The 19,172-nt window shown below is 36.4% G+C and overlaps 1 protein-coding gene across 1 annotated transcript in view; it reads left to right on the plus strand.

Moving 5' to 3' along the window:
* NUP133 (nucleoporin 133) overlaps window positions 1–18,812 on the plus strand; it is a 64,872-nt gene extending 46,060 nt beyond the window's left edge. The window contains exons 16-26 of the mRNA XM_021696074.2: window positions 566–688; window positions 1,246–1,345; window positions 2,030–2,281; window positions 2,881–3,014; window positions 4,852–5,010; window positions 5,810–5,945; window positions 9,652–9,770; window positions 10,714–10,794; window positions 11,540–11,604; window positions 13,270–13,358; window positions 17,838–18,812. Of these exons, the coding sequence (XP_021551749.1) occupies window positions 566–688; window positions 1,246–1,345; window positions 2,030–2,281; window positions 2,881–3,014; window positions 4,852–5,010; window positions 5,810–5,945; window positions 9,652–9,770; window positions 10,714–10,794; window positions 11,540–11,604; window positions 13,270–13,358; window positions 17,838–17,974 (1,395 nt within the window). The 3' untranslated portion in view covers window positions 17,975–18,812. The remainder of the gene's footprint in view (window positions 1–565; window positions 689–1,245; window positions 1,346–2,029; window positions 2,282–2,880; window positions 3,015–4,851; window positions 5,011–5,809; window positions 5,946–9,651; window positions 9,771–10,713; window positions 10,795–11,539; window positions 11,605–13,269; window positions 13,359–17,837) is intronic.
* The last annotated feature ends 360 nt before the right edge of the window (window positions 18,813–19,172 follow it).

A 19,172-nucleotide genomic window follows, 5' to 3' on the forward strand; every position in this document is an offset into this window, starting at 1 on the left:
AAGGGTAGCAAACCTCATTTCTGTTATTTCTTTGCATGCCCAATTATATGCAAACTCTAAATGTATTAAGTAAATATCCACTTAATAAAGGGGGGAAAGTTTAACCATGGGCTGAAACCGGAAACAGGTGTTTCAGTGCTTAAAGAATATTTTTGCCTCATTACCTTCATGTGTTAATAATGACAAAAAAATTAGAAAAGAACAGAAGGTATATACATTTTACTCTTGAACAATGCGGGGGGTTAAGGGTGCTGACCCCCCAAGCAGTCAGAGTGTTTTAAAAAATCATAAAGAAGAGAAAATAAATTTACTGTATCTATCAAAAAACATCCACGTGTAAGTGGATGCATGCGGTTCAAACCTTGTTGCTCAAGGATTCCTTGAACAATATTTTCTCTTTCTACTTCCTTTTAAATTTATTTTCACCATCAGCTGTTTTATTCTGGCTAATGAGCTGAGGGTATTCCTTGATGAGAAAAGCCCCTTGAGTAGATTCTGGGCAGTTGTAATTATTACCATCACCATAATTTTTGTTTTAAGTATTGCCTTCTCTGTACTTCCCCAGGTGTCCCAGGTAGACACCGTCTGTGAGTGCTTACTAGAGCATGAGGAGCAGGTCTTAAAGGATACATCATTGGAATCTGTTGAATGGGCTGAGGTGGTCATCAATGTGAACAGTATTCTCAAGGTACAAAATTACAGTGAAGATTTCAGCAAATCAAAGACCAGAGTGTGGATAGAAGAGAAAGTGGTTTCCATATTCCTATTCTGTATCGCCAGTAATTTATAAGTGTTTAGCATGTAATTCCAAAAATTTAGAAAAATGCCATTTTATTAATCAGCCGAACATTTTGAATGTTTGCCTTGTGCGTATTAAGTGTCTATGATCCTGAGTTCTGTTTGGTAAAATAAACCTTTTATTTGGAGAAGGATATATATATATCATTACAAATGTATTAATGTTATACTAACTAAATAAATCACTCAAAAGCTTACTGTTTATATTACTGATTAAAATGTTCCATTTAATCTTAGCTAATGGTCTTTATAGCGATGGTTTCCCTACTCTGGTTACTATAGTTTTCCAAAATTGAAATTAAATTTCAATGCAGAAAGAACCAAAAAGTAATTTTGCAGACCTGTGCCGAGTATTTTTTAGTATTAATAGACTTTGGTGTTTGAAATTACCTTTAAAAATACTGGGGTTCATCGCTTTCTGCATATGCTATCACATTGTTTTTCTAGGACATGCTACAAGCTGCTAGTCATTATCGACAAAATAGAAACTCCTTATATAGAAGAGAAGAACCACTAGAACAGGAACCTGAATATGTTCCTTGGACAGGTGAGATTGCAAGCACTGAGCCCAAATATACTGATTTATTATTAGCAGTCATTCAAAATATATTCCTGATGACCCATTTTTGGAAGCTGTATTACTCCATTAGTGTAGATTTATAAGTGAAATGAAAAATAAGTGCTATCTCCAGAATGAGCAATTCTTGTGAAAATTGCTTTATTCCCTTGAATAATTTATAGATCTCTCTATAATGTATTTCACTAGTACTTATTATGTGTCCACTAGATTTTATTTACTTATTTATTTTTTAAGTAATCGCTACCCCCAACGAGGGGCTTGAACTTATGACCCCAGGATCAAGAGTCGCATGCTCTAGTGACTGAGCCAGCCAGGCGCTCTATGTCTACTAGATTTTAGGGCATATAGTTATTCAAAGAAGCAGGTCCTGGCTCTGGAGGTGCTGACTATATTTAATGTTGATTTAATACAAAAAGGTAAGTGGAGCAGCATTAAAGGGGTTTAGAAGGAAAAGGGATCATGTTTACCTGGCTTTGTTGAGGAAGTCTCCCATATAGAAGATGGGATTTGAGCAGGACAGAGAGGTATCAGCTGAAACCCTATTTGATTTATTTTTCCAGCAGCAGTGAGGTGATAGTATTTAGGCAGTTGGTCTTTCCCTTAGCCAGTATAGAACCCTTACTTACCGTATTACTTTGTGTGATTTCACAGCAACAAGTGGTCCTTCAGGCATCCGAACAGTAATAGAACGCCAGCATGGAATTGTCCTGAAAGTGGTTTATCCTCAAGCAGACAGCAACCTCCGAAACATTCTGACAGAGCAGCTGGTAGCACTGATTGATTGCTTCCTGGATGGTTATGTTTCCCAGCTGAAGTCTCTGGACCGATCTGGTGATCAAGAAAGATATAACAGTCTGGAAATGGAATACCTACAGAAAAGATCAGATCTCTTATCTCCACTTCGTAAGTGCATGGTATTTAGCCAGGGCCATGGGTCTTTAAATTTGCAGAACAGATGAAGGAGTCAAATCATTAATGCAGCGTATTCAGTGTACCATCATTCATCCAACCATAACCAAGAACTTAAAGCATATATGTACAGCTTTCTGTGTTCATTTGTTCAACCTTGTTTTCAAAACTTCCCAGGTACAAGTACCATGCTGAAGAGGATTTGAAAAGGTAAATTAGCAACAGATGGAGACTGCCCTCCAAGAGCTTGTCATCTGAGACCTTTACACGAATAACTAGTCTGCCCAGTAGAGCATGATGAAGGCTATTCAGCAAAGGACATGCTCTTTTCATAGTTAGGATGAGGAGGAGGGGTTGTACACATAGGAAGGGAATAGCTTCATAGGTAGGCAGGAACAAAAAGGATTAAATTTGCCTCTTTAATGAATTTATGTGGATTATGAAACTAAATGCCAGTAACTGGAAGGATTTCTATTCCGTTATTTTTAGAGTATGGTATGAGTTAAAGGTAAAATTTCGTGTAATATTTTTTATCACGTGTTAAGTTTTCACTGACAGGATTTTTTTTTTTCCATCTGTTCTCATTTTTACAGTCACACTAGGCCAGTACCCGTGGGCTGCTTCATTAGCAGAAAAGTACTGTGACTTTGATATCTTAGTACAGATGTGTGAGCAGACTGACAACCAGACCAGACTCCAGCGCTACATGACCCAATTTGCCGATCAGGTAGGTAATGAACGCTGGGGACGTAGGCAGTAGATCCTGTAGTAGGTTTTACCATTTTAAATCTTACTTGGGTTTTTAGGAAGATGATATACAATCTTTTTGCAGTTAACTTAGATACTAATTTGTGCATTGTTTCTTTGTAAATTGGCAGACATTTCCAAATATTATTGAAAGATTCTTTGACCTTTGAAGAATGTGTTAAAACTTTAATTTCTATTCTGATATTTCCAGTTATAATTAAAAGTAAATAGACGAATATTGGGAGAGTTTTAAAACTTTGAAAAAAGATCTTGGGAGCACGGGATGCTGCAGCTTTTGGAGAGCTCAGCTTTCCTCGGTTGACATGCTTATTTTTTTTAAAAAGTTCTCATTATGACACTCTCTAGATGAATTATAGTTGCTTCTTAAAGCCACTTTATTCAGTCAGTTGATCTTCATGTAAAAACTGATTTTTTTCCTACTATAAAAGTGACATTGTATAAAATTCAGAAAACCTCTAAACCAGAAAATTTTAAAAGTCACTCACAATTTCACCACCCAGAGAGAACCCTTTTTATCATTTGGTTTATATTGTTCTAGTCTTTTCACTGTATAATATTACAGACAAACATGTTTTGCCAGTTGCTTATTTCCCTTAATATATCACAAATATTTGTCCTTATCATTAAGTATTTCACAACAATGTTTTTGATGGTGTTATGGTATATTGTGAACTTGGTGTAACTTACCGTATTTGACCAGGGCCTGATTGTTGGACACGGCTTATTTAGTATTTCACAATAGTGCTTAAGTAAATACTTTTGTGCCCATCATGATTTTTATTCTTATTGTGGATTCTAGCCCTTTGTCAACATTTTCCATCCATTTTAGCATTCTTTTATTTTCTTTAATATGTTTAGTAATTATTTAAAAATCCTTCTGTGCTAACTCCAAAATCTGATCATTCTCCAGGTGGTTCTGTTGTCTACTTACTAGTCATATTTTTCTGCTTTTTATGTCTTGTACTTTTTTGTTTTATTTTGGATATTGTGTATAAAGGAACCTTAAAGGTGGAAATGAATGCTATTTTTCTCTGGGGAGGCAGATAGGGTGAGAGGCAGGTCACTTGATTCATCAAGAATAGAGGTGGGCCAAGGCTTGGTTGTGGCTTTTGTTATATTCATTTCATTTCTGGTTTCGAAGTCTTGTGGGATTGGTATGTTCGTTGAAGAATTCCTTCTTTAGTGGAAACATCTCTTACATACTGTGTGACTGTAGGACATTTTAGTCTTCCTTTCCACCCTAGGCTTCCAAACTTACCCCAGCATTCAGCAAACGTCTGGTGGGAAAAACCAGCTAGGCATTGAGGGCCTCTTTAGATTCCTATTTATCATGCCAGTCTGCATGGCCTTTTGGCACAGAATTCAATCCTTGAGAATCTTTCGTTCTGCACTGTCACATAGAACTTTCTGTGACACTGGAGATCTTACTCATATATTCTATGATAGGACATAAGGCCATTGAGCACTTGAAATGTGAGTGTGACTGAGGAACTGAATTTTAAAATTTTAACTAAGTTTAAACAGCTACATGTAGCTAATGGCTACCATACCACACCACGCACATCTAAAGTTTACATGATCTTGAGCAAGATTCCCTTTCTGAATCTGAATTCCTCATTTATTAAATGAGATGACTAAGTTTTTTTTAAGGCCCTACCATATAGAAAATAAGTATTTAAGGATTTCTGTTCTGCAGTCTAAGACCTTTGAAAAAAATTAATATTTTATTATAAGAAATGTACTTTTTAAAACTGTATTACTGAATATTACTGGATTCTTTGCCCTGTTATTTGTAGAATTTTTCAGACTTCCTCTTCCGTTGGTATCTGGAGAAAGGAAAGCGAGGCAAATTATTATCTCAGCCCATTTCTCAGCATGGAGAGTTGGCGAATTTTTTGCAGGCTCATGAACATCTCAGCTGGTTACATGAAATTAACAGCCAAGAATTAGAAAAGGTAAGAAGGGTTGAGTTACATGGAGCAGATTTAGGCAATTTTTTACTTGATTAGTGTAGTTTAGTGATTAAAATACTATTTAGAGATTATTTTATTATTTATTTTTTTAAAGATTTTATGTATTTGACAGAGACAGCGAGAGAGGGAACACAAGCAGGGGGAGTGGGAGAGGGAGAAGCAGGCTTCCCGATGCAGGGCTCCATCCCAGGACCCCGGGATCATGACCTGAGCTGAAGGCAGACACTTAACAACTGAGCCACCCAGGTGCCCCTAGAGATTATTTTAAATATGTATCTCATATTCTCTGACATAATTTAAATAAAGTGTTCTTTTTTATTTATGATGGCATTGCCATTACTTTTAATGTCTCAATAAAAAAAGTACCTTTTGTGATTTGACTACTATTACAGTAAAGCACAAAAATTTTATTAATGTGTAAATAACAGTCTGTGGCCTTTTTTTATGAGTATTTTCTTAAAAATGTTCAAATTATGAGTAAAAACAGTACCCTAATTAGTTTTAAAGTTTGTCCTTGACAAGATGTTGACGTGAATATATAATTGTTATAGAACAAATGTTTTATACGTGTTTCTTTTCCCAGTAATTAGTGTGGCTGGTTAATATTTTATTGAGTAATTACTCTCGGTATATAGTACCAGTCAGGTTTAGGTTTGCTAGTATTGGATCTGATCTTTCATTGGTATCAGTAAGGGGGGGAAACAGTTTTGGGTTGTACTTAATATTTCAACTTGAATTAATACTCAGGATCTTACCATTTTTCATATTTTGTTTATTGTAGGCTCATGCAACACTTCTGGGTTTGGCAAACGTGGAAACTCATTACTTTGCAAAGAAAAAAACCCTTCTTGGTTTGAGTAAATTGGCTGCATTGGCTTCAGACTTTTCAGAGAATATGCTGCAAGAAAAAATTGAAGGTAAAAGAAAGGATTTGAACATCAGTCATGCTATCAATGAACTCCGTGCATTCCTATTATCATTTAATAGGGTTCATTAGACACAGGACCTGTCTCTCCTTTAAGAGGAGTGATTTCAGTGTCGTTAGACCCTTACTCAAGTATGTTTTTTGGGATTCTGTTTTTTAGAGAAAACTTGTATGTTAAATAAGAATTCCTAAGAAGGATGTTACATGATTTGAAGAGTGCTCTGAGTACATCCGTAGTGATTCATATTCTAAGAACAAGAAGAACTGCAAAGAAATCTTGACCTTTACTCAGTGGATTTTATTGTAGATAGTGGTAATTTTGAAGCTCCTGGTTTCAGAATTCAAAACTTTTTGGTGTCATAATTGTATACAACTATTTTGTTATATTGTAGGTTGAGAAAATGATTGGCTATATTGTTATTTTTGAGAACCAAGGGGAAGGGAAATGAAATTTAGAAGGAAGATGAGGAAGAACCCTGTACTATATTTGAATTGGAGATAATCAGATGGAATCATGATTGTTTAAAGTATTTCTTGGCTCTGTTCACTGAAAAGGCCTAAAATCAGTGACACTCCAGTAGCATGAGTATACCTAATCCTATACGTTGGCTTCTAACTACTATTTCTCAGTAAAAGGAATTGAGGATTATTGGAGAAATGATCTTGGGAAGTCTTGTTTAGCCAGAAAGCAGGGTTAATGTAGAAATGTCAACACAACAGCCTCCACTGGCCAAGTTTGGGGATAATTTGAACACCAAAAAGAATGATAGTAAAGCATTTTATTTCACCGTTTAAAAAACGGTTAAAAACAAAAAATCCATAAATCCACAGTGATACCCAAAAGGGGAGGGGTCAGTGAAATGCTTCTTTACAAAAAAAGAATACCAACTAATGTAGAATAGGACTTGGGAAGTCATCTTACAACCATGATGACTAAATTAGTCATCAAAGGATGCTAAAACCATTGAGTTTAAGGATTAGGGGAAGAAGATCGTGTCATGTTTTCAGAGTATTATTACACAGATCTAATAGATACCATCGTCAGCAGTGAGACAAACTCACATTACGTGCTTCCTGGAGTGATGTAATGTGGCAGTATAGAATACCACCTGTGTTACTTTCATGCTAGAAATGGTCAACCTGAATCTAACCACAAGGGAGTGATTACATATATCCTGTTTGTGGGGCATTTTACAATATAATTGGCCCAGACTTCAAAATTCAGCAGCATGAAAGGCAAAAAAAAAAAAAAAAAAGACAAGAGGCTGTTTTATTTATTTATTTATTTATTTTTTAAAGATTTTATTTATTTATTTGAGACAGAGAGAATGAGAGACAGAGAGCATGAGAGGGAGGAGGGTCAGAGGGAGAAGCAGACTCCCTGCCGAGCAGGGAGCCCGATGCGGGACTCGATCCCGGGACTCCAGGATCATGACCTGAGCCGAAGGCAGTTGCTTAACCAACTGAGCCACCCAGGCGCCCGACAAGAGGCTGTTTTAGATTAAAGTAGCCTGAGAGCTGTGACAACCAACTACAGTGTGAGATGCTTGATCAACTCCTCAGTCATCCCCCAAATAACCAACTATGACAAACATTTCGGGGATTACTGGGGAAATGAGAACATAATATTAGATGACATTACTCTATTTGTGTTAAATTTTTCAGACTGGATAATGATACTGTGGTTGAATGCCCTTGTTCTTAGGAGGTATATGTTAAAGTATTTAGAAATGAAATGGCATGAAAGTCTGCAACTTCTGTATTACTTAGTGGGGGAAAGCAAATAGGTAGGTTGGTAGGTAGATAGATAAAGCAAAGATGGCAAAATGTTAATAGCAGGTAACTCTAGGTATACAGTGTACATTGCATTCTTTTTTAAAATTTTCTGTAGATTTGGAATTTTTCAAAATTAAAATTGGAGGGGATCTTAGCTTATGTAGTCAGAAGTGAAGTATATGCAAATATTGGTGTTTGGTTGCAGGGCTTAGCCAGAGTCCAGCTTCTGAGGTATGGATTCTAATTATACTGCTGTCATTTTTTTCTTCGGGGAGTGGGAATAGTGGAAAGAATCTGGATGGAAATTGGAGAGATCTGGTTTCAGTTATTTTCTCCAGCTTACTAGCTTTGTGACCTTGGGTACCTTCTGAGCCTCAGTTCCTTGGCTATAAAATGGGTAGTTGTAAGGATTGGAGACACTGTTCCTTGAAAAAAAATGTTTTGCATATATTAAGTCCTTAATAAATCATTTAACTTTTAACTTTTATCATTTAACTTTTATTATTAAAATTATTATTCACGGGCGCCTGGGTGGCTCAGTCGGTTAAGCGACTGCCTTCGGCTCAGGTCATGATCCTGGAGTCCCTGGATCGAGTCCCACGTAGGGCTCCCTGCTCAGCAGGGAGTCTGCTTCTCCCTCTGACCCTCCCCCCTCTCATGTGCTGTCTGTCTCACTCTCTCTCTCTCAAATAAATAAATAAAATCTTTAAAAAAAAAAATTATTATTCACTCCTTAGGAGATTCTTCAGTCTTTCATTTTTAAGTACTAGCAGTGCCTATTGTTCTAGAGAAGTGTGTATATATTCTGCAAGGTTGGCTGATAGTCTGACATGGGAAACCATATTTTAGCCTGGTCACCAGAGATAGACTATGTTAATCAAACAAGGTTTTATTTCTTGCTTCCCCACCCACCAGAAATCGTTAGAACTCTGGTCACCGTTTTGATTTGATCACTTCTTAACTTTCACTTTCTTAAAACAGTGGGAGTATTTTCAGGTGTCAGTAATTACCTACAGACTATCAGTGTATATGGTCATAGGGAGTAGACTTTTAAAAAATAACTTACTTTCTGGTTATATGAATAATTCTTATGGAAATTTATAAATTACCAGGAAGAACACAATAAAAAAAAGTTGTCCCTATAATCTCACTGCCTCAGAGATTACTACTGTTACTATTTTATGTATCCTCCCAGTCTGTTTTTCTAGGTACGGAAATTGCACAAAAATGATTTGTTTGATTGTTATAAAATTAGGATCACATGGAGTGATGGCAGTATTTGAGCATATTTGTGCTTTGGTCACTGTACGTTGCTGTGACCGCTGTGTTTATGAGGCTGCATGGCAGTTCTCGATCCTTTTCCCCTGCAGCCCAGCACACTTCCCTGGGCAAAGCCTGGGAATGGGCTGCAGCCTGGATAGCCTCACCCCGTCACCTCATCCTGTTGAGATTACCGTTGCTAGTTAAACTAGCAATAAACGCATAAACTTCCAGGTTTTGTTTTTCCTGGAATATACTCATGGTGGCTTTTAAATAGATCATTTCCCTTAGTGAAAGATTATATTAGAAACTCTGGTGGGAGTTACTGAGTTACCATAAAATGGGACTCGGTGACCCCCGATTTGAGGGACTTGTGCCTGATGAAGTAGCCATCTGTTCTACAACTCCTTCAAACAGTAGAGTGTTATTTTCATAGCTCTTCTCTCCCCTCCTATTTCTGGTGACTGTGATTGTTTATATGATTTGAATCGAATATGTTTTAACATCAGAAATCAAAAGTTAGCAGAATTAATAACATTTTAAGATCACCAAGTACTGATGAGATTACCTTTAGAGATGTTCCTCTTTTTTTTTTTTTAATTTAGATTTGTTTTATGATAGAAGAGTTTACTCCCCTCCCTGCCTCTCATTTTGCATTCTAGAAATGGCTGAGCAGGAGCGCTTTCTCTTGCACCAGGAGACCCTGCCTGAACAGCTGCTGGCGGAGAAACAGCTAAGTCTCAGTGCGATGCCAGTGCTGACGGCCCCTCAGCTCATCAGCGTGCGTGCTTTTCCCATCCTTGCACCATTCCTCAGTCTCAAAACAGCATCAGTATTTCTTGAGTCAGATGGTATAGTTCCTATGAGTAGTCATCTCCCCGCTTCCTGTTTTTCTGGTAACTTTCCCCTTCCCCCAGAATAAGTTGTTAGAAGCTGCTTGAGAGCAGGATGCACATTAGCAGAAAGTAGTGGGTCAGCCTCTGCCTCCCTGTAGATCTCCACCTGTTCCTAGAGGTGCTCATGCCGGTGACCAGAAGAAAGTACTTGTATTTTCTTTTCCGGCATAGGACATGTAGGTACCGCGAGGTACAGTTCAGGCTGTTCCGTAAGAAAAATGGTTTAAGGAACTGGATTTTCATAGCCTATAAGTACCATCCTCACCCTTTTCCTTTGGAACATAACACATTCTTAAGGGCATAGCTAGGTTATGCTGCAGCCTGGGTAAGATACTGTTGTTGTTAAGTACACGTGTAGCCTTAACTCTGCTTCTCTCTTTGCCTTTCAAGAAAGCATTGCAAATGCAAGAGCGATGTAGGATCACTTTGAATTTGCTCTAATTTTATTAAAAAGAAGACAATTCAAAAACTTGAATATTTTAGACATTACTAGTAACAGATTTCCTATAATTGAGCTCACAACGGCCTCTCCTTATATAGCATATTGCAAAGAATATGCTCAAAAGAATACTAAAATATGTATACTATCTTGAGCCTAAGAATATAAATTTACTGACATTCTAAAAGTACATATACCAAGATTTGCAAATTAATTAGTTTATTATGAGGATAGATGGAATGTGATTTCCAAAGATGATAGTCTTCTTACCATAAAATAAAAATACCTTTGATTTACTTAAAAAATGACATATTTTCTCCATAAATTTCTCTAGTCTTGGTTATAGGATTACTTAAAATAATCCTCAACCTTATTTGAACTTTCTATAGCTGTATATATGTGAAGAAAACAGAAGAGCTAATGAATATGATTTCAAGAAAGCTTTGGACTTGCTGGAATATATTGATGAGGTAAGTAGAATCACTTGAGATGATCACAGGCAAGTATCACAGTTTATATATATGGTTTTTGGTAGAAGTGAATACCTATAAAAAGAGAAAAAAATACCTCTTTTAGCCAATCATGACAGTGTGTTAATTTAGAAAGACTCTCTGGTTCAGCTATTCCTAACTCTTGGAATGTGTGTAGCTCTTTAGAAAAGCTGTCAGGAGATTCCCTTTCTTGATAATTCTCACACATTCCCAGATGTCTTTTTCTGTGCATGAATAAAAAACACGGCTTTTCAGAGTCCTGAGGTATTTTTTTCTCTTTCATTATTAAGTCATTATTAGTTCCTCAGTCTGATATATTGCTTTATCAATTTATTCTTCACAGTATTCACCCTAAGAGGAGCTGTTTCTCAACCTTCTTTGGGCGGGGGGGGGCTTTAAATGACAATTCTGTAGGTTAAATAGTTGGCCCTGCAATTGATAGATTTTTAAAATGTAGTGTATTGGCTTTTATGTTACCTTGTTTAAAATCTTAACCCTTTCAAGTTTCCTGATAAAATCAGATTATCACAGAATAATCAGAAACTGATTCTCACACAGTTTAATTGGCTTATGCTTCTGAGTATTCATGTCTTAAATTTTTTAAAATTATGAATTAAGGTAAATCAATCGTATTTATGCAGAATTAGTTAACATAACTCAAATTTAAGCATTTATTTTTTTAAAATCAGCACTTAATGAGGATTTTTTTTGTTTTACTATAAAGGAGGAAGATGTAAATATAAATGATCTAAAACTGGAAATCCTTTGCAAAGCTCTTCAGAGAGATAAGTAAGTTCTCATAGCATGAATCTAAGCTATGGTTTTAGAAAAGGACTCTTTAGGAAGATTATGATATCCTATATCAAATGGTTTTGTAACCTAATTGTATTCTAACATAATTATAAAAATTATATTGTGTGCATTAGTAATCTAAATTTTTCATTCAATAATTAAGGAAGAGTTTAAGGACTTAGGACCACTGGTATAATAAATCTCTACTTTTGATTTTATTTATTTGAGCGAAAGAGAGTGGGGGTGGGGTGCAGAGGGAGAAGGGGAGAAAGAGAATCTCAAGCAGGCTCCACGCCCAGTGCAGAACCCAATGTGGAGCTTAGTCCCATGACCCTGAGATCATGACCTGAGTCAGATGCTTAACCGAGACACCCAGACGCCCCTCTACTTTTGATTTTAAAATTTGGACTGTCAATTTGCACAGAAATATATATGTTCCTGATTTTCACAGAAGTTGGGCCAGTTCTACCAAACAAGAAGCTGCATTTTGTTTTAAATAAAAAGTTTATTAGAGTATCAGTACTCTCTTTAAGTTACTGAGACATCTTTTTCATGATCATCTCCTTCCTGAGAAGGGAGATATCTATGGGAAATGGTGGCAAAGAAAGGTGGTGGCAGTGAAAGACTGAGAATAATCAGTTGGGGGGTTGAATTATTTCTAGGAAAAGAATTTTAGAGAACGTGACTTGAGTGCTAACACCCTTTCCTACTTACAATTTTCCTTTTTATATGGTGCTGAGAAATTGCAGTAGAACTATTTTTACTAAAGCATTTCTCCCTCTGATCACTCCCAAATAGTTAAAATTGTTGTTCTGTTTGGTCTTGGAGGTCACTCTCTGAAGCATCTAGCTCTGCCCACTTGATTCTCCTTCCTAATCTTAAAAAAGTATGCTGTCATTTGACTGGAATTCCTTGTCATGCTTCACGTTTAAAAACTTTAAGGTATTGGGGCGCCTGGGTGGCTCAGTCGGTTAAGCGTCTGCCTTTGGCTCATGTCATAATCTCTGGGTCCTGGGATCGAGCCCCACGTCAGGCTCTGGGCGGGTGTGTGTGTGTGTGTGTGTGTGTGTGTGTGTGTCCCCCCCCCCCATGCTCGCTCGCTCTCTCAAAATAAAAAAAATGTATTGGGGGAGCATTTAAGGTATTGTGGAATATATTCATTGATTACAAAGCAGTGGTTGTGTGTGTGTGTGTGTGTGTGTGTGATTCAGGAGTAGATAATCTCACTAGATAAAGAAAACTTACATTGTAATAGACCCTGGTTACCATTTTACTTTTATGAAAAGCATAATATGTTACAATATATTGTAACTATTACCTGTGCTCTGAAGATCTACTTTGGAGTCTTTACTAGATTTGTTGTCTATTTATAGAATTATTTTGGGAAAGATGGTTTGCTACTTTGTTTTGACATCAAATACATATGGTTATGTTGGGTGAATAGCTACCTGAGTGTAGCATTTTGTATCTAAAATAGAGACTCTTAAGTATATTCAACATTCAAACCTCCCTTATTTAAATACTTTGAAACAGTATCACAAAACTCAAGATTCTCCACCCCTGGCACAACCAGCAAAACAAAACTACAGTAGCAAACAGAAGTCATTTATTTCAGATATGTCCATGATTTCATTTTCTTCTCATTGCAATTTTGTTTTCTAGCTGGTCTAGTTCAGATGGTAAGGATGATCCAATTGAAGTATCTAAAGACAGTATATTTGTGAAAATCTTACAGAAACTTTTAAAAGATGGTAAGTGGTTTGTTAATATTGGAAGTTATAGCATCACTCCTCAATTTCAGAAATTTCAGAATAACGGGGATTTGCCAAGGTGTCAATGCCAGGGTGATTTAAGATTAAACAGTATCATACTCAGAATTAGATTTATTTAAAGTGAAGGAAGGGTTTTTTTCTTTCCTCTCCCAATTGGGAGAGCATGTGTCAAGGTGAAGTCTCCATCCACATGGGTCCTGGTGGACTCCAGTGGGCAAAGTCTCCATGCTGATTCAGGATGGACAAGGAATGAATTCAGATGTTGGTTGTGACACCAAAAATCTGTATGATAGAAGTAGCCATTTCCTTTAATTTTTCAGTTAACTCTTGTGAAGATTGAAAACTTGAAATAATATATAAATGAAAAATAACTTTTTTTTTTTTTAAGATTTTATTTATTTAAGAGAGAGAGAGCATGGGAAGGGGGAGGGTCAGAGGGAGAAGCAGACTCCCTGCCAAGCAGGGAGCCCGATGCAGGACTCGATCCCGGGTCTCCAGGATCATGACCTGAGCCGAAGGCAGTCGCCCAACCAACTGAGCTACCCAGGCGCCCAAGAAATAACTTTTTGATATATAACCGACCATACTAAAGTACAAATTACAGAATGCTTTTACACATCCATTTTGGACATTAACACTCTAAAATTCATCTTAGGAACAAAATAAAAAGGAAAAGAAGGGCGTATGTTTTGCACCTAAAACAGCAAAATTCCATTTGCTGATTGAGACACAAATTAGGTAAAGAAGCTTTTATGGATAAAATGCTATTCTCAGGGGGGAATCTGAAGTAGAGGATACAGTTGAACCTTGAACAATGTGTGGATGAGGGGCACTGACCCCCCAGCATGGTTGAAAATCCACATATAACTTTTAACTCCCTAAAAACTTCACTACCATTAGCCCGCTATTGACCAGAAACCTTACCAGTAACATAAACAGTTGGTTAACACATATTTTGCATGTGTATTATCTACTATATTCTTGTAAGATAAATTAGAGAAAAATTGTTATTGAGAAAATACATTTACAATACTGTACTGTATCGAACAAATTTGCAGGTACATGGACCCATGCAGTTCAAACCCGTGTTGTTTAAGGATCAACTGTATTTACTTTCACCTTTTTTCATATTACGGGGAGCTTAATATAGGGAGAGTGTTAGACTAGAGATGAGCAGTTTTGCATATTTTGTACATGTGTGGTTCATATTTATTACAGAATGTTCTATCAAAATGTGTGATACTAAATTTAGGCAATGCGCAAATTAGGCTTAGTGTTTACCAGTAATCTTTGCAGATATAAGGATACTCTGTTTTATACCAAATGGAAAAAATACGTAGTGATAAGTCACTGTAAATTCAGCTCCTCTAAATGGATAGGACTTTTATCCATCATACTAACATTTACACAGATTTGGAAGTTTCCTATACATATATATGCAAGATACATTATTTAATCTACATGAAACATGATGAACCCCATCCCTGGTACATAGTAGTCACTCAATAGACATTTGTCCTTTGAATGTCTACACGTATTTTGCAGATTCGTAGCCCAAACTCCTCTGTAATGGATTGTATTCTGCAGTCTTCTATTTTAGAATCGCTGGCTTAACCAGGGGACGTGAAGGGGGACCCTTAGAAAAGTGGTGTGAAACTAACCACACCAACCAGTATTCTGAGGTGAAACAGAAGCAAACTCTCAGCGTTTGCGTGTCAGAAGCTTTTGTTTTACAGCCCATCTGATGGTCTCTTAGCATTACATTTCAGACTTGTAGTCTCCTTTTGTAAGTGATCCAGTGAAAATGTAATTCTGTGAATAGATTACTTGGAACTTGCTCATAATTGATCTGGACTTATATTTTGAGAAAGGGATACTTGATCATCCTACCATGACAGATTTAATAGTGCATTCTTTTTCAAAGATGAGTAATAACACAAAGGTTAATTAAGCCTTTTCATTGTCACAAAAATAAAAATTAAAAATGAAATAATGAAGGGATATAGCAAAATAATCTGTCTTTTGTTTGAAAGTATTTGAAATACTTGAAATTCATAAAGAGCTGAAATGCACCTGTAGGACTTTCTCTTTTCTGTATTTGGAAATGAAAAAATAACTGGATATGATTGATTTCTCTGTACTGCTGGAGGGATTTTCCAGTTGAGCCTAATAGATTATTAGAAAGCATTTGGACCCAAATCCAATGTTTTCCGTGAAGTTTGTTTCTCATAAAAGTGCCACAGTTGAATTGCGGCTAATTAAGTGTTTAGTGCTATTTAAAGGTGACTTTGCTGTTTTTGTTATTCTTAGATAATAAATCATAGATGAACAATAGGAATGGAAAGTTGTGATTGTACAGAAAGAATTGTTAAACTGTGACCAAAGGACAAAAACAAGTAGAAACTATTATAGAAATAAATAAACATATATATACAAATGAAATGTATATATACTTATAACAAGAAGTTAAATACATTTATTTTTGGAAGCTTTTTAATAATATAGCTACTATATACAATAGCAAATGTTTTTAAAGGACAGATCCTAACGGTAGAGAGATATAGATAGCCTCATATTTCATAAGCTCTGGCAGCCAGCAATTACTTCAGTTTGTGGAAAGAATTGATTCCATAGATATATTTAACTTACCCACATGGAGCTTTTCAGTTTGCTTTTAATATTATTGAGATATATTATACACAAAATTCATATATCATTACATGGACTTTAAGTTTTTTTCTAATTAGCCACCACCATTTAATAGTTGAGAAGTGTTCTTACAAAAGTCTTAACTTTCTTGGGGCGCCTGGGTGGCTCAGATGGTTAAGGGTCTGCCTTCGCTCAGGTCATGATTCCAGGGTCCTGGGATCGAGCCCCATATCAGGCTCCTGGCTCAGCAGGGAGCCTGCTTCTCCCTCTCCCTCTGCCTCTCCCCCTGCTCATGCTCTCTCTCTCTCTCCCTCTCTCTCTCTCTGTATATATATCTGTGTCTCAAATGAATAAACAAAATCTTAAAAAAAAATCTTACTTTCTTAATTCTAAGAATCAAAATATTGGCCTAAACTGGACTGAAATATTGTCCTGGCCACAGTCAGCAATCTGCTGAATGCTGTCCGCTTTGGGTGAGGCGTTGGCTCTTAAGTTTACCAAGATCCCCGAGGCCACCTTCCTCATATCACTGGGCAGAGTTTCAACGCCTGCTGTGAAGAAAAGAAATCATCAAATATTAGTTCTAAACAGAGGGCATGCACAATAAAAATAGAAGCCAAGTAAGATGTTAAAATTTTTTTAAAGATTTTATTTATTTATTTGACAGAGAGAGACAGCGAGAGAGGGAACACGAGCAGGGGGAGTGGGAGAGGGAGAAGCAGGCTTTCTGCTGATCAGGGAGCCCAATGTGGGGCTCGATCCCAGGACCCCGGGATCATGACCTGAGCCAAAGATAGACGCTTAACGACTGAGCCACCCAGGCACCCCAAGATGTTTAATTTTTTTAGAGAATTGATCTTTTAGAAATTAATGTATTTTCAGAAGTGTAATGCTGTTTTACAGACAAAAAGTATTTGAAGTATTTTAATTATAATAAAGGATCTATAAATAGTTCAGATTTCACCTCATAACATTTATTATAACCCAGATTTTTATTATGTAACAGTTAAGTACAAAAAATGGTGCTAGGCACTTTGAGGGTATTGAAAAAAAAACTCTATTTGATTTTGAGAATCTTATGCTAATGTGACAAATTATAAAATATTGCCTTATTAATTGAAAATTTTTTTTCAGTTTTCTTTATCAAGTGAGAAAATTGTACATACCGTTTTGTAACTACACAGATCCTAATTCAACAGTTTCATTTCATCAGTGCTCATTGGCTTTCCACCTTTATAGCGGTCTAACGAAGAAATGATTCTTCACCTGTCTCATTTCAGACTGTAATACATTTTGAGACACTGGAACTAGTTTTCATGATACTATTCTACTAAATTATTTCCCTATATATAATTGGATATATACTTAATATATATAATTGTTGAAATACTTGAATATATGATTATTACATATTTGTTTGAAATACTTGAATATATAATTGTTGGAATATATAATTGTTTGCAATACTTGTTTTCAGGTGATTATTAGTTAAAAACTTCCACATTGAAGAAATGACTTAAGCTGTGGAGAAAAATGAAAGTATTTCAGGTCTTATTAAAGACTTTAATCAGATTGGCTATTTTGACCACTAGGGGGAAAAACACTCAAGCAACCTCTTCTAAGTAAAGAATGTCCTGTCGTTAGACCTGCAAGTATATTTGGCAGTGGAAGGAATTTAGAACAGAGTATTTCCCAATAGTGGAGTGACATTATATTTTAAATAGAAGCACAGATGTTATCATTAATCATCTTCATTCATTGGGGAGTCTTATGAAAATAAAAAAGGACTTTCTGTGTTTGTGTTTATAGGCATTCAACTCAGTGAATACCTGCCAGAGGTGAGAGACCTCCTGCAAGCAGACCAGCTTGGAAGCTTAAAGTCTAATCCTTACTTTGAGTTTGTTTTGAAAGCAAACTATGAATATTATGTTCTGGGACAAATGTAACTTTTTCTAAAAATGGTCACTGTCCCTGAAAATTTGTGTAAGCATGTCCTTATAAAAATCTTAGGCCTTAAACATCTAAAAATTTGTAGTTTTATAACATGTATTGATGAATTTTGTATACTTTATTTGAAAGCTGCTACAAAACAGCTGTGTGACTGAATGTAGTTTTGGTTTTTTGTTACAAGATATTTTCTCTCTTTTTTCCATCTAAAATGTATCACTTGTTATTTCCATGCTTGCTACCCTTTCTTTCTCTTCTCATTCTGTCGGGGGTTCTGGAGTTCTTACTCTGGTTCTGGCTACTTGTATGCACAAAGCACTTCTCGGCCTCAGTTTCTATAACTTTAAACATGACAGGATTGCACTGATTGTCTCTGAAATGGCTGTGACTCTGCACTGAAGAGAATCAAGTATTTGGTGTCTGTTCTGGTTAGAACTAGTGGGAAATATGTAGTAAGATAGATGTCAGGTTTGCTGACTTGCTATAGGACTAAAAGACTAAACAAGGCATAATTCATGTGAGCTTGAGAACTGGTTAATTCATTGGGAAAATATTAAACATTTCTGTGTAAATAATAGAGTATTAATGAGAGGAGTGAATAAGACCTGTGTTTTCTAACCTATCTGTAAGTTACCATATAATAAGTTTATAGTATTAATGTTAGTTACAATCTTTCAGTATGGGGATTCAATTAGCTTCATGTATTTTCAAGGTGATTTACACTGAATTCCAGCTTTACCACAGTCTAACTAATGTAAAGCATGTGTTATGCTAGAAGCCATTATAGGTTTGTTTTTTTTTTTTTTTTTAAGATTTTATTTATTTATTTGACAGAGGCACAGCGAGAGAGGGAACACAAGCAGGGGGAGTGGGAGAGGGAGAAGCAGGCTTCCCGCCGAGCAGGGAGCCCGACGCGGGGCTCGATCCCAGGACCCTGGGGTCATGACCTGAGCCGAAGGCAGCCGCTTAACGACTGAGCCACCCAGGCACCCCCCATTATAGGTTTTCTTAGTATGGCATCCGATTTACTGAAAAGTAGTGGTTCTCAAAGCTTCGTTGTTCTGACCAATGTCATCACTCAGTTTTTATCAGCTTTAAATAAAGACTAAAGATTGGACAGGGAGTTGCTGCATATTCAGATTTTGGCCCAGTTGAATGCTCACTAAACAACTTGCTCCGACAGCTGAAAAGGTCAGA

This window comes from Neomonachus schauinslandi, chromosome 6 (genome assembly GCF_002201575.2).
Source record: "Neomonachus schauinslandi chromosome 6, ASM220157v2, whole genome shotgun sequence".
Taxonomy (NCBI): domain Eukaryota; kingdom Metazoa; phylum Chordata; class Mammalia; order Carnivora; family Phocidae; genus Neomonachus; species Neomonachus schauinslandi.